The sequence below is a fragment of the Erinaceus europaeus genome, chromosome 2, assembly GCF_950295315.1.
Source record: "Erinaceus europaeus chromosome 2, mEriEur2.1, whole genome shotgun sequence".
NCBI classification, from domain to species: Eukaryota; Metazoa; Chordata; class Mammalia; order Eulipotyphla; family Erinaceidae; genus Erinaceus; species Erinaceus europaeus.
In genome coordinates, this window is record NC_080163.1 from 189,484,389 (window position 1) to 189,506,742 (window position 22,354).

Here is a 22,354-nt window from a genome sequence, read left to right on the forward strand (position 1 = left end):
ATGTTGCAAGGCACAAGGATTCGGGTTCAAGCCCCCTTTCTCACCTACAGTGGGGGAAGCTTCGCAGGTGGTGAAGCAATGCTGCAGATGTCTCTCTGTCTCTCCCTCTACCTTCTCAATTTCTCTGTCTCTATCCAATAAATATATAAATAAATTGCTAAACAAAAAAGAAAGAAAGAAAGAAAAAAGAGGGAGAGAGACCACTCATGAAGCCCCCCCATTTCCCACTCCAGGTAGGGACTGGGGCTTGCACCCAGGACTTTGTGAACTGTGATGTGTATGCTTAACCAGGTGCACCACTGCCCAGCCCCCTTGCTCTTTCCACAAGTCACCCCACCCCTCTTCTCTCTTGTGAGCTGCGTGCCTTTTTATGTATGCTCCCTGTAATCTTAGAATTTTGTAAAGCACTAATTAATTTAGGCAGGTGAGCTATTTCCCACCCCTTCCTAAATTTTCTTTTTGTAAGCACCAGAAAATATTCTCTGATAGTTTGTGATCCTTGAAAAATTTCTCTGTAACCTGGAATAAAAAATTAGAGTTGTATTTTGGGATGACTTTTTCAGATAGAGAGAGTGAGATAAAGAGACAGAAAAAGAGAGAGGGTGCAAGAGACCACAGCACCAGTGGTTCCTTCAATGCAGTGGGGCCAGGCTCGAACCTGGGTTGTGCATATGGCAAAAGCAGTGCACTATCCAAGTGAGCTATTTGGTAGGCCCAGGAACGTTCTTACTAGAAGGTGGAAGGTGTTCTAGTTAGAAGTGCTGGGGGACAGGCAGTAGTGCAGATGGTAACACACACGAGTTAGCATGTGCGAGCACCTGGGTTTGAGCCTCCAGCCCCCACCTGCAGGGTGGAAGCTTCATGAGCCACGGAGCCGGCTGAATGTGCTTTTCTTTTCCTCTCTCTCCCCATCTCTTCTTCTATTTCTATCTCTATCATAAAGAAAAAAATAGGGGGAGTTGGGCGGTAGCGCAGCGGGTTAAGCACACGTGGTGCAAAGCACAAGGACTGGCATAGGGATCCGGGTTCAACGCTCCCCCCCCACCTGCAGGGGCGTCGCTTCACAAGTGGTGAAGCAGGTCTGCAGGTGTCTGTCTTTCTCTCCCCCTCTCTGTCTTCCCCTCCTCTCTCCGTTTCTCTCTGTCCTATCCAGCAACAACAACAACAGTAACTACAACAATAAAACAACGAGGGCAACAAAAGGGAATAAATAAATAATATTTAAAAAAGAAAAAAATAGGGAGTTGGGCGGCAGTGCAGTGCTTAAGTGCAGGTGGCGCAAAGCATAAGGACCGCGTAAGGATTCCAGTTTGAGCCTCTCTCCATTTCTCTCTGTCCTATCCAACAACAACAATAATAACTACAACAATAAAACAACAGGGCAACAAAAGGGAATAAATACATATTTAAAAAAAGAAAATAGAAAAGTAAAGGAAGTGGTGGTGGATTCTACCTATGAATATGTAAACAACCACCACCAATTTATGAAGGGATAAATTTATGATGTGACATATCACAAACTTTTTTTAAGCTAAAAAAATAAATCAGCCCTAAAGATAATGTGCTCTCTATTTGGTTCTACCTCAGTGACAACAAAGACAACTGGTTGGTTCTGATTTTTGAGAAGATTGACTCTAAGGAAACAAATCACTTTCCGGGAAATAAAAATAAAAGGATTCCAACCTGCACACCTGCCTCCTGCCACCAGGGGTCAGCCCAGACCACTCAGTCTTTTGTCAACGCTGCTTTTTCTGCTTCCCTCGCAGCCCTGGTGGCCTTGGGCTGTCCCTGTCCTGAGCTGGGCCATTCATCCTCATGGAACTGTGGCTATGTGGTCAGTGAATTGATCTACTCTGGTCACCTTCATGTCATCATGTCATAGCAGAGGGCTGTGTGTTCCTTATAGCTCTGACAAGTTCTAGGATGCTTCCTTTATTTTGTATTACTTTTATTTTTGCCACCAGGGTTATTACTGGGGCTTGGTGCCTGCACTAGGATCCCACCACTCCTAGTGGCCATTATTTTCTATTTGATAGGACAGAGAAAAGTTGAGAGGGGAGGAGGAGGTCGAGGGGGTGAGGGTCAGGTGGTAGTGCACCTGGTTAAGTGCACATAGTACTATGAGCAAGGACTCAGGTTCAAGTGTCCCTGCTCCTTACCTGCAGCAGGGACACTTCACAAGTGCTGAAGTAGGTCTGCAGATGTTTTTCCTCTATCTTTCCTCCCTTTCAATTTCTCTCTGTCCTATTGAATAATATTGAAAAAAAAAGGAAAAGTGGCCTTCAAGAGTGGCGGATTCATAGTGCCAGCACTAAGCCCCAACAATAACTCAGGAGGCTAAAAAAAAAAGGAGAGACCCTTGCAGATCTGCTACACCACTTGCGAAATATTCCCCTTATAGATGGGGGAGCAGGGGCTTGAAGCTGGGTCCTTGCACATAGTTAATATGTGCGTGCCACGGCTTGATCCCTTATTATTATTTGCCTTTAGGGTTATTACTGGGGTCATAAATCCACTGCTCCTGGAGGCTGTTTTTCCCCTTGTTGTTTATCATTGCTATTATCATTATTGTTGTAGTTATTATTGTTGTCATCATTGTTGGATATTACAGAGAGAAATGGAGAGAGGAGGGGAATACAGAGAGTAGGAGAGAAAGATACACACCTGCAGACCTGCTTCACCAACTGTGAAGCAACTCCTCTACTGGTGGGGAGCTGGGGCCTCAAACTGGGATCCTTACGCCCAGTCCTTGCACCTTGCGCCACGTGCACTTAACCCGCTGTGCTACCGCCTGACCCCCAACAGTATATTCTTCTTTTGCATTTCTCTAATGATAGAGTGAAGTGGATCATTTTTTCACATGCCCATGGGCCACCTGTGTCTCTTCTTCAAGGAACTGTCTATTCAGTGTGAATGACTTTATCTAAGCTCCCATCTAAGGCCTGCTTTGGAGCTGGGTGATGCCCGGTAGAGCACACACATTACCATGTACAAATGTTACAGGGAGAACACAAGCCTCCCCAATTAAATGGAGTTCTTGCCTCTCTTAGTATACTGAATCACTAATTTGAGGTGATTCCCTTTTAGGGGCTACAATAAAACCAACACACATAGTAGTTAATTGAATGAAAATGGGGTTTTACTGCCTTAATTAGAGACAGTGGAAAACATTCAGAAAAGAAATGTTCATGACCACTGCTCCTCTCCACCTCCAGTCACTGTCAGGGTTTCTGCCTTTGCTGGTCCAGCCTCCACGTGTCCTCTGCTCAACTCAGCTCAGCCCCACGCTCTCACTTCCAATTGCATCTCCTTCTGCCCTGCCTCTGTGTGGCTGCTGCTGCTGCTTACCCTTCTTCCTCTGCTCCTGGTATTTATGACCCAGAGTCAAAGGTCAGATTCTACCCAATCCTTTGGCTTGTACTCTTTCTATGGGGCACTTTTTCCTTTCTGCTTTTGCTTGGTACCAGGAATTCTGGGGAATGTATCTAGTTACATACCTTAATTCTTCAGGTGCATGAAGCAAAGGTCACAGCCCAGTGATTGTTGAGGGGAAAATGCAGGGCACAGGGGGTTATGGAGAGTATATTTTGTTTTCACTGAGTTTGCACACGTGGGATGGAGACCCACTTGGGGAAGTGTCCCCTTTCCTTCTTTTATTTCTGCACTATATGAAGGGGGAAGAGTTTTCACATCAGGCCAATCAAAAGTGGGTCCTGGTGTGACATAAGATGGGCCATAAAAAAGAGGGGTTGGACAAAGAGGAGTCTTTGGCGTTGAGTTTTGGCCTGGGTCTTTTTCTTGTGCTGTTGTTATAATAGATGAGGTCCAGAGACACTTGGGGAATCTATCTCCTGAGCCTTTTTTTTAACTTAGTTTTCACGGCTAATAACGAATTTAGAAAGCACACCTGAATGCATGTCCATTGAAATTCATTTCAAGTGAAGTAGTGACCAATCCTTCTGACTTCCAGATCTCCTAACATAATGACCTGTAACATAGGGACCCAGGTTCAAGTCTCTAAGTCCTCATGTGTGTGTGTGGGGAGCTTTATGAGAGGTAGGGCAGTGCTAAAAGTATTTCTTTTTGTCTCTGCTTTTCTATCTCTCTATTCTTTCTCAACTTCATTGCCTCTATGCAAAAAAATACATAAAAATAAAAGGATAAATGAAAATAACAGATCTTAAAAAAAATTAAAGGGCCTAGAGTTTAAAAAAAGCCCTAGCAATTTTATGATAATGATGGTCTAAAGAAGCTTGAATTTGCTTAGAAGACATTTTAGTTGCTTTTTTTTTGGTTAGTGGTTCCTTCAAAGTTCTTGTTTACCGTATCCTGGTTGGGCAAAGACTCATCATGTACCTGGTGCCATGAAAGTTCCAAAAGCTGCAAATCAGCTAAAAAGAGAAAATACTCTTAAAATGTGAAAACACTCGACCAGTTCTAGGAAATCTCCACCTAGCCAAATTACCTAATGATCAAATTATAATAATAATCAAATCTGGCTTGAGAACATACTGTCTATCTCAGCCAGACCTTCCTCGTACTCTGACCCTCTGAAACTGAGTCTGTACTTTGGCCTTCCCATTCCAATAAATAATTGGAACTTCCACTTAAAAAACGTACACTTAGATCTACTCTAAATTATTTGAGTTTAAATGTCTAACTCTTAAACTAACCAGATTAGAGTTTAATCCCTTGTTTCTCTCTTCTTTCTTTTCTTTTTTTTGCTTCCAGGGTTATCGCTGGGGCTCACTGCCTGCACCACAAAGCCACTGCTCCTAGAGGGCATTTTTTCCCATTTTTTGCTAGCCTTGATGTTACAGCTCTTGTTGTTGTTGTTATTGTTGCCATTGATGTTGTTGGATAGGACAGAAAGGAAGGAAGACAAAGGGGGAAGAGAAAGATAGACACCTGTGGACCTGCTTCACTCTAGTCTCCACATCCTGCGTGGGGACAAATTGACCGGTCCTGAGAGGAGGAACTAGAGCTGATGGGTAGGGAGGGCTTATGCCAAAGACACAGCATAGCAAACTTTATTTAGGATAATACATGTATATATACTTCACATCATCAGTTAGAGAATAAGCAAGCAGTTACAAAAGTTCAGGCAGTTCCTGTTATCAGCAAGCCTCCTCTATGTGTTTTGGTCTATTTAGCAGCTAGCAAAAAGCCAAGGTTAAGTCTAGATACATTTGCTAGTGTTCATGATGCAAATGTCACAATCAGGGAAGATGTGGATACAACAGAAGGCCATGGTGTCACTCCCGACTCCTTGTATCTCAAGGGCCTAATGGAGTGTTGCCTTTTTACTGTCTCCCACACTTCACCACCTGTGAAGCAACCCCCCTGCAGGTGGGGAGCTGGGGGCTTGAACCAGGATTCTTATGGCTGGTCCTTGTGCTTCCCGCCGTGTGCACTTAACCTGCTGGGCTACTGCCCAACCCCCTAATCCCTTGTTTCTTTATTAATTCTCTGCCTAGATGCTCTGTCAAGTTAAGAAAGTGGGGTATTAGAGACTTCTACTCCTACTGCGTTGCTATTGATATATTGCAGTAACTCAGTATATATTTGGTGTATGTATGCGGCTCCTCAATAGGTACGTAGATGTTAATAATTGTTAAGTCCTCTCGGCTGACTGATCCTTTAGACATTAAATGAGGTTCAGCCATTATTATTATATTTATTATAGGCTCTATTGTGTCAGACATAAAAATGGCTTTTCCCAGATTAAAGTTTTAAATGTATATATATATTTTTCCTCCAGAGTTATTGATGGGATCGGTGCCTGCACCATGAATCCACTGTTCCTGGAGGTCATTTTCCCCCCTTTTGTTGCCCTTGTTGTTGTAGCTTCATTGTGGTTATTATTATTGCCATTGTTGATGTTGTTCGTTGTTGGATAGGACAGAGAGAAATGGAGAGAGTAGGAGAAGACAGAGAGGGGGAGAGAAAGATAGACACCTGCAGACCTGCTTCACCGCCTGTGAAGTGACTCCCCTGCAGGTGGGGAGCCGGCGGCTCAAACCGGGATCCCTACACTGGTCCTTGTGCTTTGCGCTACATGCGTTTAACCCACTGTGCCACCGCCCAACCCCCTTAAATGTATGTTTTAATACAACCTGCTAAAAGAGCTACACTGATTTGGTCATAGTGACTCTATGAGTGTTATTATTATTATTATTTGTTTATTTTTTTTCTTTTTGAGAGAGATGCAAAGAGAGACACACACACACACACACAGAAACACCAAAGCACTGCTCATCTCTGGCTTATGGTGGTGCAGGGGATTGAACCTGGGACTTCGGAGCCTCAGGCACAAGAGCTGTTTGCATAACCATTATGCTAGCTCCCCTGCCCAACTCTATGAGTGTTATAAGTAAATATATATAAATAAGCAAATAGACAAGAAACTGATAATGAGAAGCTTGTAATAAATAAGTTGGTTAAAAAATCCCAGCAGGGCGTCAGGTTAAGCAGCGATTAAGCACAGGTGGCACAAAGCGCAAGGACCGGTGTAAGGATCCCGGTTCAAGCCCCCGGCTCCCCACCTGCAGGGGAGTCGCTTCACAGGTGGTGGAGCAGGTCTGCAGGTGTCTGTCTTTCTCTCCCCCTCTCTGTCTTCCCCTTCTCCATTTCTCTCTGTCCTATCCAACAACGACGACATCAATAACAACAGTTACAACTACAACAATAAAACAACAAGGGCAGCAAAAGGGAAAATGAATAAATATTAAAAAATCCCAACAGTAAATTATTAATTTTTAAAAGTTTTTACAGTCAAAATTATGTCATGTTAAAGTAACTTCTGGTTATCCTCTTTAGTAAAATGATGTTACTCTTAATTAACTTGGTATTAAAGATATTTAGGCTAAATATTTGATATACTTCAAGTGTATATATTGATTAAGTTCTAATATTAGACTTAAAACTGTTTAAACTTGTTAAAATTATAACACTTAAGAGATTGTAATTATTTCATCCTGTTAGCGTCTTAATATTGACACACCTGTTTATTAATAGAAATATTCTAAATTGGTGTAATTCTAGCCATTGAGTTATCAAATGTAAATGAGCTCCTAACTTAGTTAACATTCCTATTTCTCCCGACCCTGGTATTATTGAGTCTTGTATTTCTTGTTGATCACAATTAAATGACTTATCTCTCCTGTTGTGGACATTATAAGTGACAATCTCCTGAAAAGCCAGTCTTTCACCTTTCACCTGGTGAGATCTTTTTAAACATAAAAGACCCCTACACCAAGTACAGTTTTGTCTTATGTGCTTATAAGTAGTGTTTTCATGAGTGAATACTGCCCTCCCCTTTATATATTATAGAAAATTCTATGCTTTGAGAATAATTAGTGGTTTTCTATAACTAGACTCAGACCTAATAAACTTAACGGCCTAATAAAACTATAAATTCCTCAACTAAGTGTTTATTGTTTAATGCTAGACAATTGTTGTCTTAAGACACTCTCTGTTGTGATTAGCCCACAAGTTAATACAAATCAGAGGACCTCTCTAAAAACTTAAGTATATTTCTTTCTTAATTCAATAATAAACTCTTTAAATACACCAGTTTAGACTTAAACCCAGCAGAGTGTGTAGTGGTTATTTGGTTACTGTATAACACATGACCTTAAAGTCTAAACAACTGAGAAAAAGTTTAAAGTTGTTAGAAGAGAGACTATAAAACTGGTTAGAGACAAGAGACTGGCTTACCTAATAAAGGCCGTTTTTGGCCAATGTCAAGTCATGTTATAACCTGGAGTCTTAGTCATAGAATTCTTAAATTCCTCATCACTACAATGAGTGTAGACCTGTAAGAGATCCCTCTGTGTCTGCCATTGCTAAGTCACTTCCATCGGGTGTCTTTGTCAGCCCTTTTGTGGGTTTCTCAGGATGTTGTCCTCACTGAGTAACACTAGTGAAGACTGCCCCAGTCTCTGAAGGGAGTCTGGGCCACTCTGCCAACTAGAGGAAACCTAGTCCCATGGTCCAGCTGTGATGATAGAGTGTAAGGTCATACACGCTCCTTGCTAAGTATTAATAGACATGGGCTCCAGGTCAGATTAATGTGGTACACAGTTAATTAAAATGACCATTTCAATTTGAGAGCCACTCTTTTTGCTATAACCCAGTTTTAAAGTTCTATTCCCCCGTTTAATACCATTTTCACAGATAATACTTAAGTTTAATTAATATTAGTCTACAGGTCTTGCTTCTCCTATCCAAACATTAAAAGACTGGGAGTACAAATCTTTCCCAAAAGTTAAAAAAAAAAAAAGACAGTTGTGTGTCAAAAAAAAAAAAGTTACATTGCTGCCTAATGATGACCATGTATCATTAAAGGTGCTATGTTTTGACTCCTTATCATTTGTCCTAACAACTAATTTTCGAGCTGACTACAAGAGAAGATTCCAAGTGGACCTACAGATTAGAAAAATGCTACATACAACAGACATTTCTGGACTCAGCCACTGATATGGACTCACCACACTGGTTTTTCTTACTGTAATTATGGCCACCCTTTGTTAATATTTGTTACTATTAGAAAGTTAGCCTGAATATTTGTTATAAAGTGATGTTGTTTGACCTTTCTGAGTTAGGTCACAAATGAAATGTTGAAATTAAGGACAACTGCTTGTACCAGGCTCCTTTTAGCCACCTGTAAATCCTAAATGTAACCCTCTCTCCCTCTTGGTGTTTGTAAAAGCCCTGGCAGATTTAAAGCCAGCTTCAGGTATTTGTAAAAGTTGTGACAGCCTTTGACCTTTATGATCTCTGCCCATCTCTTAGTCCTTGTATGCATAATTGTTAATCATTTTTGTCAACTTTTCTTTATCTATAAAAGGGAAATCTCATAGCACATTAGAGCCCAGAAGCTTTTTGGCATTAGCCGATTCTGGGTCTGATGCACTAGAAATAAAAACATTTTCCAGTATCCCCGAGGTGTAGTGACTTGTTCAGATTCCTGCATTTACAGGGGTATGTTCAATAGATTCCTACCTTTTAGACTACTTGGCCCATGGGCAAATTGACCTCTTTCATATATAGTTTGAACAATTTGCAAATAGTTGCCTCTTTGCTGGACCCAGCAGGTGAGTTCTTGTGTGGGATCTTAGAGCAAGAACTAGTTTGCTCAAGCTTTGTGGTCTTGGGAATATGGGCCCCATTGAACTCTAACTCTAGAGTCTGGGGTGGATGGCTTTGTCTTTTGGCTTGAAGTCTTAAAAGGTGGAATGCCCCAAGTGGGGTTCAGATCCTTTGTTTCCTTGAGATACGTTTGGGTTCTGGGTTCTTGTCTGCTAGTGGGTCACTAGAATAGTGGAGTTTATAGTGAAATTGAGTCTGGGTTCTTCCAATGTGTTTAGTTCCGTGTTTTTCTCACATGACTAATATTCATAAGTCATACATTTTGTAATGATTATTTTTCTGAGGGAATTGTTCCCCAATGTATCTACAGATTTATTGTGTGGATGGGAAATGAATCTAAGATCTTCCTTGTTGTCCTAGATATATTTCTTATTAATCATCCTTTTTCTTAATTAACCTGGTTTGAGGCTTATTGGTTTTGCTGTTCAAAAAAGAGATTTTGGTTCTGTTAATGCTCTCTGTTGAATTCCCCTCCAGGACTGTGCCAGTGTCTGATCTAATTTTCTTATTCTTTTTGTTTTGCTATGCTTTGGGTTGAATTTGCTGGTTTTTTTTTTCTTGTTCCCTAAAGTAAAAGTTTAGATAATAAGTTTTATTGACAGATCTTTGTCTTTTTGCTTTTCATCTCCCTGCTTCACATATTTAATCAGTGATTTGATTGATTTTTTCTTTCATAATTTTTGTGATTTTGGGTTTACAGATGTGCACGCAGAAATTGTTGTGCAGTTTCTCATCTCCATGTGATACATATCTGCAAAAACACTCCTACGTCAGCCTAGGTCCTTTCTGGCTTTTTTTTTTTTTTTTTTAAGAAAAGAAAACTGAGTGGCCACACGTTACACAACTTTCCAAGCAAAAGTAGTGGGGTGGGAGGAGGGGCATATTCCACAGTATCAAAAAGTCAAGGAAGGAAAACCTGGTAGGATCAGAGGTACTTACCCAGTGGTCTCTTTTTTTTTTTTTATTTCTTTATTGGAGAATTAATGTTTTACATTCGACAGTAAATACAATAGTTTGTACATGAATAACATTTCTGAGTTTTCCATATAACAGTACAACCCCCACTAGGTCCTCTGAAGGACCTGTATCCGCCCCCCCCCCCAGTCTTTTACTTTGGTGCAATGCACTTTCCGGCTTTTCTTCTGTGTAAATTCTACCCCTCTAAGTGTTGGGCCCTTGGACTCTCAAGGAGTAAAACTGACACATGGTCACTAAATTCCCTGATGAGGTTTTTTTTTTCTTACAAATATATTTTTAAATATTTATTTATTTATTCTTTTTGGTTGCCCTTGTTGTTTTATTGTTGTAGTTATTGTCGTCGTTGTTGGATAGGACAGAGAGAAATGGAGACAGGAGGAGAGAAAGATAGACACCTGCAGGCCTGCTTCATCACCTGTGAAGCAACTCCCCTGCAGGTGGGGAGCCAGGGGCTCGAACCGGGATCGCGGGCCCTTTTGCTTTGTGCCACCTGTGCTTAACCCGCTGCTCTACCACCCGGCATCCTCTGGATCAGGTTCTATTGTGTCTGATCACAAAGGAGACAGTGTGGGCAGCAGGACCCAGGACTGTCCACTTCTTTACTCATTGTCTCCACACAGGATTTCCACAATTAAGTAACTACTCAAAGACTCAAGTCTGGTGTTTTGAGAACCTGTTGTGGCGTCCATCTCATATTATCCTCTAGCTCTCTGAACCTTTGCCTCACTTTTAAGGTTTAGAAGCAGCAGGATGGTAGTGTGTGGCAAGGTTACAGAAGGCATCCCTGTTCCTTAGCAGGACTTTATTGAATATGGTGGTCCTGTTTGACAAATAAGAAAACGGAGAGAGGGAGTTGGGCAGTAGCACAGCGGGTTAAGCACACCTGACGCAAAGTGCAAGAACCTGCCAAAGGATCCCGGTTCAAGCCCCCGGCTCCCCACCTGCAGGGGAGTTGCTTCACAAGCGGTAAAGCAGGTCTGCAGGTGTCGATCTTTCTCTCCCCCTCTCTGTCTTCCCCTCCTCTCTCCATTTCTCTCTGTCCTATCCAACAATGATGACATCAATCATAACTACAACAACAAAACAACAAGGGCAACAAAAGGGAATAAATAATAAGAAAGAAAGAAAGAAAGAAAGAAAGAAAGAAAGAAAGAAAGAAAGAAAATGGAGAGAGTCGGACAGTAGCCCAGCGGGTTAAGTGCATGTGGCACAAAGTGAAAGGACCTGAATAAGGATCCCGGTTTGAGCCCCCGGCTCTCCACCTGCAGGGGAGTCGCTTCACAGGCGGTGAAGCAGGTCTGCGGGAGTCTCTCTGTCTCCCTTCCTTTCTATCTCCCCTTCTCTCTCAATTTCTCTCTGTCTCTATCCAATAACAAATATATATTAAAAAAAATAAAATGGAGTCAGAGACGAGTTCTGTGTGGAAAAAATAGAAGATGTAAAACCCGGTTAGCTTCTGCAGAATGTTCATTTCTCTCTGACTGGGGAAAAAAACAAAGATCTATTCAGAGCTAGAGCTGAGCTAAGGAAGTGGGAAAGAAAACTGGAAATAATGAGAAAGGAAATGGCTCCCTGGATATTCTTGGGAGAATGCAAACCACTGTCCATGGGGCATTGTGTTCACATAACCAAAACCTAGAGACAGAGGGGGGGAGGAGAGATCACTTCCACAGTGGTCTCCATTGCCAGAAAGTGTGAGTCCCCAGATGTTCTGTTTGGTCTCCAGAGACCTATTTAGGCAGGATCTGAAGTGCAGGACACAAGCCCTCTCCCTGAACTGATGGCGCTGAGCTGGGCCGCCACCACCATTCTGGCACTCACCCTGTCTTGCCTGCTCATCCTCACCACCTGGAAATGGAGAAGCAAGGGAGCCAAGCTGCCCCCAGGCCCCCTGCCTCTGCCCTTCCTGGGGAACTTGCTGCAACTCAGGATCACGACCATGCTTGATTCTTGCCTGCAGGTGAGCCTGTTGTTCCTCTCAGACAGGGCTCAGAGCAAAGACACAGTAGGGCAGATTCCCACTCTCTCAATCGCACTACTCCAGAGTCATATTCCCTTGTATTTCTAAAACATAGCCTCAGAATTTCAGGATGTCTTAGTTCATCCTGGTACATGCAGTCTACTTCACATGTGTATCCTCTCAGAGAAAGAAGAGTGGGCCATGGACTGTACCTAGTCCATGACTATGAGTTGTGATCAGCTTGGGGGTGTGTGGTGGGGTGTGAAATCACTGAAATTCCCCAGTGTCCTGGCTCCTCTGCCCTCTTTGGCAGTTGTCTGTCCATCACCAGAAGGAACCCTTTGCCCCTGTCCTGTGCCCATGTGACACACTCCCCTACAGCTCAGGATTGATCTCTATGGGGAGCGCCAGCAGGCCCCAACATGCTGTATCTTCCTTCTCTTTCAGCTCAGGGAGACATATGGCCCAGTCTTCACGGTGTACTTTGGGTCCCTACCAGTCGTGGTTTTGTGCGGACATGATGCTGTGAAGGAGGCCCTGGTGGGCCAAGCAGATGACTTCAGTGGTCGTGGACGAATGGGCTCAGTTCCTAAGAACCGTGAGGAGGGTAGGTAAAAACGACAGAGTTATATACGCTTACACCATGCTTTCTGTCTATTGCCATGTCACCCTGAACACACGTGATCTCTCTAGAACATGCTTCCTTGAGTCCCACACTCTGTGGGAAGCACACAGCTTGTGTGATTACACTGACTTCTCAAAGAATGGATGACTTAGCCTCACAACAAGATTCCAAAGAAGGAGACTTGAGGTGAGAAAGATTAGAGGATGACAAAGTGAACCCTGGGAGGGCATAGGAATGAGCCCAAACCACTTCCCACCTCCAACTTCTGTTGTGTTACTCCTCTCAGCTCCATGAAGGAAATGCAGGCTTCTCTGGCTAGTTACTCCCTCTCAGCCAATCTGCAAACCTTCATTCAAAAGCACAGCACCTACCTTTCCTTGACCTTAGTACTCTCCACTCATCTGTCTCTGCCTGCTGGAACATTGAATTCCAAATCACCTCAGGTCCCTCTACCCATCCTCCCATCCACTCACGGAACCACGCGAGATCTGTCAATTTCTTCATTTATCAATAAGTGCATGGAATGGTCCACCCAGCTAGTCATAGACAGAGTACTAGGTCCTGACTGCCACTCATCATTCCACAGCCCCTTCACTGATATTCACCTTTTTCTTCAAGAATATCCACACTGGGGGCTGGGCAGTGGCACACCCAGTTAAGTACCATAGTCCTGTGAAAAAGGACATGTGCAGGGACGCGCGTTTGACCCCCTGCTCTCCATCCACCTGCAGGAGGGATGCTTCACAAGCGGTGAAGCCAATCTGCTGCTCTCTCTCTCTCTCTCTGTATCCTCCTCCCCTCTCAATTTCTCTCTGTCCTATGGAATTAAAAATAAGGAGAAACTGGACTCCAGGAGGTGTGGATTCACAGTGCTGGCACCAAGCCCAGTGATAACCCTGGCGGCAGGAACAAACAGAAAATGTGAATCGCCACACCCAAGGCGGGTACAGAACTCTTGGGGTGGGTGCGAAGTAGAGCTGTACACTCTACTCCTACAATCTAGTAACCTGCTATTAATCACACATAATAAAGATAAAAAGAATATGCACATATGCAGAGTCTGTAACTTCCTTACTCTGTTTTATTCTAAAAATGTTTTATTAGTGATTCAATATTGATTTACAAAATTACAAGGTAACAGGGGTATAACTCTGTGCCACTCTCACCACCAGAGTTGTCTGCTCCCATTTTCTCCACTGGAAACTGCAGTGGTTCTCCCAAGATCACAGTTTCTATTATTTCTGTAACTACCTGTATTTATATGTACTTGCCTATTGTTTCTATGGTCCTGCCGTCTCTTCCTTTCTAGACACACTTATTACTTCTGACTGTCTTTCCTTTATGTTTTTCTCTTTCTTTTTCTGTATCCTAATGGAATTGGTGTTCAGAGCCCTCTGGTTTTCTTCTCCTAACGTTTCCCCCTCTGGGAGTATGAGCCAAAATCCTTTATGGAGTGCAGACTGGAAGATCTGGACATTGGAAGGTTGGTCCATACCAGCCTGTTTCTGTCATTCCTTCTGACCTTTCCTACTTTTGATATTTGTGTGGTTCTTAGATGCGCACTGGTTTCTCAAGAGAGTAAGAGACATTTGGACTCTTAAGCTCCTTCTACATCATAAAAGCATTTTGTCTCTTTGTACACCTCTTTATGCACCCAAACTTCCTCCATGCGGTTTCTACCTGGTCCTTTGAGAAGAACGCCTCCATGACATTCAGCATTCATTGCCTGACCCCCAATTCTCCCACCTCATCTCCAGTGTGTGCAGGGCTTACCCGAGTCTCCCATGGGAAGCTGGGCTGTAGAACTGCTGCTCTTGAACTTCTAATTTTTTTTTTAGATTTTTTTTTGCCATGCCGGCCTTTTAAAAAAATCTTTATTTGTTTATTGGGTAGAGACAGCCAGAAATTGAGAGTGAAGGGGGAGGTAGAGAGGGAGAGAGAGACAGAGAGACACCTGCAACCATGTTTCACCATTTGTGAAGCTGTCACCCTGCAGGTGGGGACCAGGGGCTAGAACCTGGGTCCTTGTGCACCAACATGTGCACTCAACCAGGTACACCACCACCTGGCCCACTGAACTTATAAATTTTCATCACTGGTCTCCATCCTTGTCTAGCACAGATGGGGCACAGGAGGCAAGGGCAGCAGAAGTCTGACCTTGAGGTTCCCACAGGTCTATCCTTCGCTAATGGAGAACAGTGGAAGATTGTCCGACGCTTCACCCTGACTGCTCTCCGGGACTTTGGGATGGGAAAACGGAGGATCGAGGAACGAATCCTGGAGGAGGCTGGCTTCCTGCTCTAGGAATTCCACAAGACCAAGGGTATGGGGCTCAGGGCATAGGGCTGTGAGCTGACTGGATGACTGTGAAGGTCTCATTCATGAGCAGACAGGTGTTGGTGAAAGGGCTGGTCTGGGGAGCAAGAGAATTGGCGAAGAGCTCCTGTAGGTTTCTCAGCAGGTTTGACTGTCAGTGTTCACATGAAAAGTGGTCCAGAAGACCACATGTACAGGAACATTAACTACTGAGTCCCAAGAACAGCTCACAATTTCCTGTGAGAAGGTATGGTGTTGACAATAGTGATTAAAAAATTTGTCTGGCATATTCATTCCAAATTTAAGTCTGTCCATCACAAATACAAACTACCCACTCTTGACTCAATCAATGCAGAGCCCCCTTGGCTTTTCCCGATGCTTCCTTTGTGATAGGGGCCATGGTAACACCTGTCACAAACTATGATACTGATCCCTAAAATCCAGAAGTGGCTGGTTACCCCATGTGCAGGGTAGACAGAGAGTCCTTGCCATCCATTACTCAGCAGTGGAAGCAGAACTTCGATCCCTGACAGAAGGCCCTGTCTCTACACCCTGAACTGTACCTCCAGTGAAGGCTGTGTCCACCCCCAGGTGCACCCATCAACCCCACTTTCTTCCTGAGCTGCGCTGTCTGCAATGTCATCAGTTCCAGAGTCTTTGGAAGCCGCTTTGACTACGAGGACGGGCAGTTCCGGAAGCTGCTGCAGATGATCCACTGGAACTTATCTGCTATTAACTCACCATTGGCACAGGTGTCCACCCACCTCCTCTGTGCCCACCCTCTATGCACACTCACCAAACTCCCACCCTACCCCTTGTATTTCGAGTAATAATGATCTCCAAGACAGTTGGCGCCATAACAGGCGAATTCCTCATCTCTCTGTGATAGGTGTCTGCTCGCCACCCCCATCACTGACTCCAGTCTCCTTCCATCTGCATGCACGGGGTCCCCAATGCCCTCCCTGCCTCCTGCCCCTCCCCTGTTAGAGTCCTTGGCTCTGTCTCAGTCCACCACACCGAGTCCCAGTGTCACCCTGCAGGCTGAAGCTGCCTCCCCACCTCCCACTTCATTCTCCGCTCAGTGCTGGCAGGAAAGGAGAAAGTGTTTCTATCTTTCCCTACTGACTTTTCTTCTCTTGATATTTGTGTGGTTCTTAGATGTGCACTGGTTTTCTCAAGAGAGTAAGAGACATTTAGACTCATAATCTCCTTCTACATCATAAAAGCATTTTGTCTCTTTGTACATCTCTTTATGCACCCAAGCTTCCTTTATCTGGTGTTACTTGGTTCTTTGAGAAGAGCGCCTTGACGATACTCAGCATTCATTGCCTGAACCCCAGTCCTTCCATCTCATCTCTAATGTCTGCAGACATTACTCAAGTCTCTACGGGAAGCTGGGCTGTGGAAGTGGTGCTCCTGAACTTCTAAATTTTCATCACTGGTCTCCATCCTTGTCTAGCATAGAGGGGGCACAGGAGGAAAGGGCGACAGAAGTCTGACTTTGAGTTTCCCGCAGCTCTATCCTTCGCTAATGGAGAACGATGGAAGATTGTCCGACGCTTCACCCTGACTGCTCTCTGGGACTCTGGGATGGGAAAATGGAGGATTGAGGAACGAATCCTGGAGGAGGATGGCTTCTTGCTCAAGGAATTCCACAAGACCAAGGGTATGGGGCTCAGGGCATAGGGCTGTGAGCTGACTGGGTGACTGTGGAGGTCTCATTCATGAGCAGACAGGTGTTGGTGAGAGAAAGGGCTGGTCTGGGGAGCAAGAGAATTGGTGAAGAGCTCCTGTAGGTTTCTCAGTGGGTTTAACTGTCAGTGTTCACATGTAAAGTGGTCCAGAGGACCACTTGTCCAGGAATTTTAACTACTGAATCCAAAGGAAGCATCACGATTTCCTGTTAGAAGGTATGGTGTTGTTGACAATATTGATTAAAAAACAATTTGCCTCGCATATTCATTCCAAATTTAGTCTGTCCACCACAAATAACAACTACCCACTACTGACTCAATCAATGCAGAGGTCCCTTGGCTTTTCCTGCTGCTTCTTCAATGGCAGGGAATGTGGTTAGTATCTTGCAGGGACAGTTATACTGAGCCCCCAAATCCATGAAGTGACTGGTCACCCGCTGTGTGCAGGGTAGACAGAGAGTCCAAGCATGATGTCGTTGCCACCCATTACTCAGCAGTGGAGGCAGAACGCAGATCCTTGACTGAAGGCATCCCCAGCCCTGCTTCCTGCTCTAATGGAGGCCGTGTGTACTCCCAGGTGTGCCCATTGACCCCACTTTCTTCCTGAGCTGCGCTGTCTGCAATGTCATCTGTTCCCTAGTCTTTGGAAGCCGCTTTGACTATGAGGATGGGCAGTTCCAGAAGCTGCTGCAGATGATCCACCGGACCATGGACAGTCAGAACTCACCATTGGCACAGGTGTCCATCCACCTTCTCTGTGCCCACCCTCCACCCACTCACTGAACTCCCCCACTACCCCTCTGTTGTTATTCTTTATATTGGTTTGGTCCCCTTCCCCCCGCCTCTGGAAGATTGTGGTTAGCCCTGCTAGTTTCGTGGGGCCCGCTTGTCACCGCCCCAAAAAAGAACCCCGACAGATGGGCAGACTTGTTGCGGCAGCTGCTGGAGGAGAATGATGGGGAAGCACATGGTGGTGATTTGCCCGCTTGTGAATAAAGATTAAACTGCAGCTTCTCAGCCCAGCCGTGTGTTCTCGAGTCTGTTCACCACTACGAAGCTAGCCCGGCCTGCTGGCGCCTCTGAATCTTAACAACACCCCTCGTATTTGGGGTAATAATGATCTGAGAGACATATTTATAACTTTAACCCTCTGGGAGTATGGACCCAGGGTCATTGTGGGATGCAGAAGGTGGAAGGTCTGGCTTCTGTAATTGCTTCCTTGCTGAACATGGGCGTTGACAGGTCAATTCATACTCCCAGCCTGCCGCTCTGTTTCCCTTGTTGGGCGGGGCTCTGGGGAAGTGGGGCTCCAGGACACATTAGAAGGGCTGTCTGTCCAGGGAAATTTGGCTGGCATCATGCTAGCATCTGGAGCCTGGTGGCTGAAAAGAGAGTTAACATATAAGGTAGCAGGGCCAAATGGGGACACACTTGTTTGAATGCACATGTTTCAGTCTATTAAGACCCAGGGCCAAGCCCTTGCTCCCCACCTGCAAGGGGAAAGTTTTGTGAGTGGAGAAGCAGGGCTTCAGGTGTATCTCTGTTTCTCTCTATCTCTCAATATTTCTGTCTCTAACCAATAAATAAAATATTGTTTAAAATTGTGTGTGTATAAGAGAGAGAGGGAGAGGGAGAGCGAGAGGGAGAGAGAGAGTGTGTGTGTGTGTTCACGCATGTGCACAGCAAAGGCATGATTCCAGTCTGCAAATCACTACACTGATTGGTCCCAGCAAAAGAAAAATGTATTTTGTTGGGCAGAGCCCATGTCAGCTGGGGTGGTTGGTGTTGCCAGGCATGGGATATAAAATAACAGGGATATAATTCCACACCATCCCCATCACCAGTGTTCTGTGTACCCCATTCCCTACACTGGAAACTGCAGTGGTCTTCTCAAGGTCACAGATATGGGTTGACTATTATTTCTTTTTTTATTAGTGATTTAATACTGATTTACAAAATTACAGGGACTTAGTTCCACACTGTTCCCAGCACCAGAGTCCGGTGTCCCCATTCCCTCCACTGGAAACTGCAGTGGTTCTCCCAGTGTCACAGACAGAGGGTGGTGTGCCCTCGGCAGAGTCTCTGGGTCCCAGGCCAGGCCTCTGAGAAGACAGAGAAATAGGAATGTCCATCCTGTAAGGAGCTCTAAGAACACAACCTTTCTCCGCCCTGAGAACTTCAGCTTCTGTGAACAGTCCAGGACTCAGTAGGGAGGGTCTCTCTCCTTTCGTCAAGGAAATCCACCAGCCCTGGGGACAAAGGTGTCCTTAACCCCATACTGACTCAGGGCCTGTCTGCTTTCCTGAAGTCCTAAGGTGGTTATGCTTGGCAAAATAAGAGACGAAAGACAACTTGGGGTGGTTTCGCTCATATGTGGCATCTTAGAAAACAGAAATATTGGGCCAGGCTGTAGTGCAACGGGTGAAGCACACATGGCGGGAAGTGCAAGGACCAGTGTAAGGCCCCGGTTTGAGGCCCTGCCTCCCCACCTGGTGGGGTGGGGGTTGCTTCACAGCGGTGAAGCAGGTCTGCGGGTGTCTATTTTTCTCTCCCCCTCTCTGTCTTCTGCTCCTCTCTCGATTTCTCTCCATCCAACAAGAAAGACAGCAGTAACAACAGCTAAAATGGGAAAAATGGGGAAAATGGCCTCCAGGAGTAGTGGATTCATAGTGCAGGCATGAGCTCCAACGATAATCTTGGAGGAAAAAAAGAAAAGAAAAACATTCTCTAAGACTGATGTATAGTGGTTATTAATTATCTTTGGGAGAGTGGGAACACAAAACTCTGGTGGGGGGTGCAGTATGGAAGTAGATCCTGTAATCCTAAAATCTTAAAACCTACTATTAATCACAGACTTAAAAGAGAAAAAAAAGGGGGGGTCGGGCGGTAGTGCAGTGGGGCAAGCGCAGGTGGCGCGAAGCACAAGGACTGGCGTAAGGTTCCAGGTTCGAGCCCCGGCTCCCCACCTGCAGGGGAGTCGCTTCACAGGTGGTGAAGCAGGTCTGCAGGTGTCTGTCTTTATCTTTCCCTTTCTGTCTTCCCCTCCTCTCTCCATTTCTCTCTGTCCTATACAACGAAATCAACAACAACAATAAAACAACAAGGGCAACAAAACGGAAAATAAATAAATTTAAAAAAGGGAAAAAGAGGGCTACAGACATTAGCCCCGCTTAGCCCCCCGCCCACTTGAAGCCAATGCTGCAGGCCACGCCCACACCACTGGACGTGCTGCTCCAGGCCATTGGCCGCACCCTTACCGGAAGTCCCGCCCCTTGCCCCCAGGCCCTTGTCGGGGGGTCGCTTCCTAGTGACGTGCAGTGGCGCTCAGCGCCGGGATGCCGAGCATGGCCGTTCTAAGGCGTCTGCAGAGGCAGCGATGCTGAGGGCGCTGCAGGTACGGGCCGTTTTCCGCTCCTCAGTGCGGCTTGAAGAGGGGACATCCTGGACCGGCCCACAGCGCACCCCAACATCCCCCAGTGCAGCCCCGCCCCCTGGACCCAGCACCCCAGCTCCGCACCCTGCCCTAGCAGCCGGACCCTGCGCCCTACCCCAGCACCCACTGTGGCAGAAAAGGTGTGTGACAAGCCACGGAGCCTTTGTTCCCTCCACCTGCATTTTCTGAACTGTGCTGTGTGTCAGGTGGGAGGCCTGTCTGCTGGATGGGGGTGGGGGAGCCGCTGTCAGTCTGTCCACACTGACCTTTGAACCCTTGTGGCGCCTGGCCGATGCAGCTCACAGAGTTAAGGGCTCATGGGGCACGGGAGGGGGCAGTCGTGGCTCCTAGGACTTGGGGTGCACAGGGCGGCCCCAGGTGGCGGAGGCTGGACCCCTCCCCGCTCGCAGGTCACCTTCCACACGCGGGTCCGGGTCTGACCGGCAGAGTCCTCTGGATTCTCCTGCTTGATCCACCGCAAAGGAGGTCTCTTCCTTTGGACCAGGGAAGAGATGCCTGGGGGTGCAGCAGGGAGACGGGCAAGGAGCCGGCTTGTGCTTGTGCTTGTGCTTGTGCTTGTGCTTGTGCACCCAGAGGAGACAGCCCAGGCCAGGGAGAGCTCGGAAGAAGCCCAGAGCGAGCAGATTGGGACCCAGGGCTGGTTGCACCTCTGGCAGAAATAGTTAAAAGTTCTCTGTGACCAAGCGCTGGTGACTCCCTCCTCCTCCCCCCTCTTTAAGAAGGGTCTCTCCCGGGTGCTTCTGTTGCTCGCTGCATGTGTTGCAGAAATTTCCAGAACGGAGAGAGCTGGGGGTGGGGGGACGGTGAAGAGGCTTTGGGTCTGCCGGAGGCCTCTCCCTCCATGGCCGCCCACGGGGAGAGCTCACTGCAGTCTCTGTCCCTGCTCCCCTGCGATATTCAAGCAACACACCAGCCGCATGTAGATCTGAGAGTGTGACAGGCAGGGACCCTGAGGAGGTGAGGCAGGGGACTGGCTCCTTGCCTGGGGGGTGGGGGCTGGCTCTCTCTCCTGCTGAGTATCTCTCTCGCTCACCTGCTGATGCTCTTGGGGTCAGAGACCCCCGAGCAGGGCAGAGGGTGGGGAGCTTGTGTCTTGGTGCTTTCTCTCCTCGGGATGGGTGACAGCAGAGCCGGCTCCACATACCTGCCAGGGTCCGTCCCCCCCACTCCCCAAATCATGTTGCTGAGCCCCTGCCAGCGTCTCCCCAGCCCCCGCACAGGGACGGGGTTGGATGGGATTGGCCTCGTCATTTAGCCTTGAGCAGTGGCCCGGGTTGGCGAGGATGGATAGTGCTCTGAGCGGAGGAGAAGCCACCCAGGAAATGTATCACCTCCTGTTTCTTATTTAATGTTTTCTGCGGTGAAGAGCAGCAAGTGAATCTCAAGGCAGCCAAGGCCCACTTGTTGTTTATACATAAAAATGCTGTCAAGGGTCCATGATTGCTCAGCAATTTGTTTGGCTTTGTACGTTAACTCTCTTTTCAGTAACCAGCGTCCAGATGTCATCAGGATGCCGGCCAGGCTTCCCTGGACTGAAGACCCCACCAATGTGTCCTGGAGCTCCGCTTCCCCAGAGACCCACCCTACTAGGGAAAGAGAGAGGCAAACTGGGAGTATGGATCAACCAGTCAACGCCCATGTTCAGTGGGGAATTACAGAAGCCAGACCTTCAACCCACAATGACCCTGGGTCCATGCTCCCAGAGGGATAGAGAATGGGAAAGCTATCAGGGGAGGGGGTGGGATATGGAGATTGGGTGGTGGGAATTGTGTGGAGTTGTACCCCTCCTACCCTATGGTTTTGTTAATTTATCCTTTCTTAAATAAATTTTTTAAAATGCTGTCAATGAAAAGCAGTTGATTTTCTTTTTCTTTTTTTACTTTTAGTGACTTAATATTGGCTTACAAATTTACAAGACAAGAGAAGTTTAATTCCACACCTTTCCTTTGACAGAGTTCTGTTCCCTCCCTTGGAAACTTCAGTGCTTCTCCCAGGGTCACAGATAGGGGCTGACTATTATTTCTTTAGCTATATATTTTATATATTTGCCTAGTGTTCCTCTGTTCGTGCCCTCTCTTCATTTCTAAGTCACACCTTTACCTGTTATTACTACTGAATGTCCTTCCTTTTCCCCCTTTTCTCTCCAGGTCCTGATGGAGTTGGAGTTCAGAGCC

General features: G+C 46.0%; 1 protein-coding gene and 1 long non-coding RNA gene across 2 annotated transcripts; both read left to right on the plus strand.

The window, feature by feature from the left end:
* Nucleotides 1-9,174: 9,174 nt before the first annotated feature.
* LOC107523438 (cytochrome P450 2G1-like) lies at nucleotides 9,175-17,509 on the plus strand. The gene is made up of 5 exons (XM_060172314.1): nucleotides 9,175-9,197; nucleotides 11,858-12,091; nucleotides 12,539-12,698; nucleotides 16,549-16,698; nucleotides 17,304-17,509. Exons 2-5 carry the CDS (start codon nucleotides 11,912-11,914, stop codon nucleotides 17,507-17,509), a joined length of 696 nt encoding a protein of 231 aa, XP_060028297.1. The 5' UTR covers nucleotides 9,175-9,197; nucleotides 11,858-11,911.
* Nucleotides 14,895-16,138, plus strand: LOC132536824 (uncharacterized). The gene is made up of 3 exons (XR_009548362.1): nucleotides 14,895-15,039; nucleotides 15,624-15,784; nucleotides 16,073-16,138. It is a non-coding gene; the product is annotated as an uncharacterized LOC132536824 (long non-coding RNA).
* Nucleotides 17,510-22,354: the final 4,845 nt, after the last annotated feature.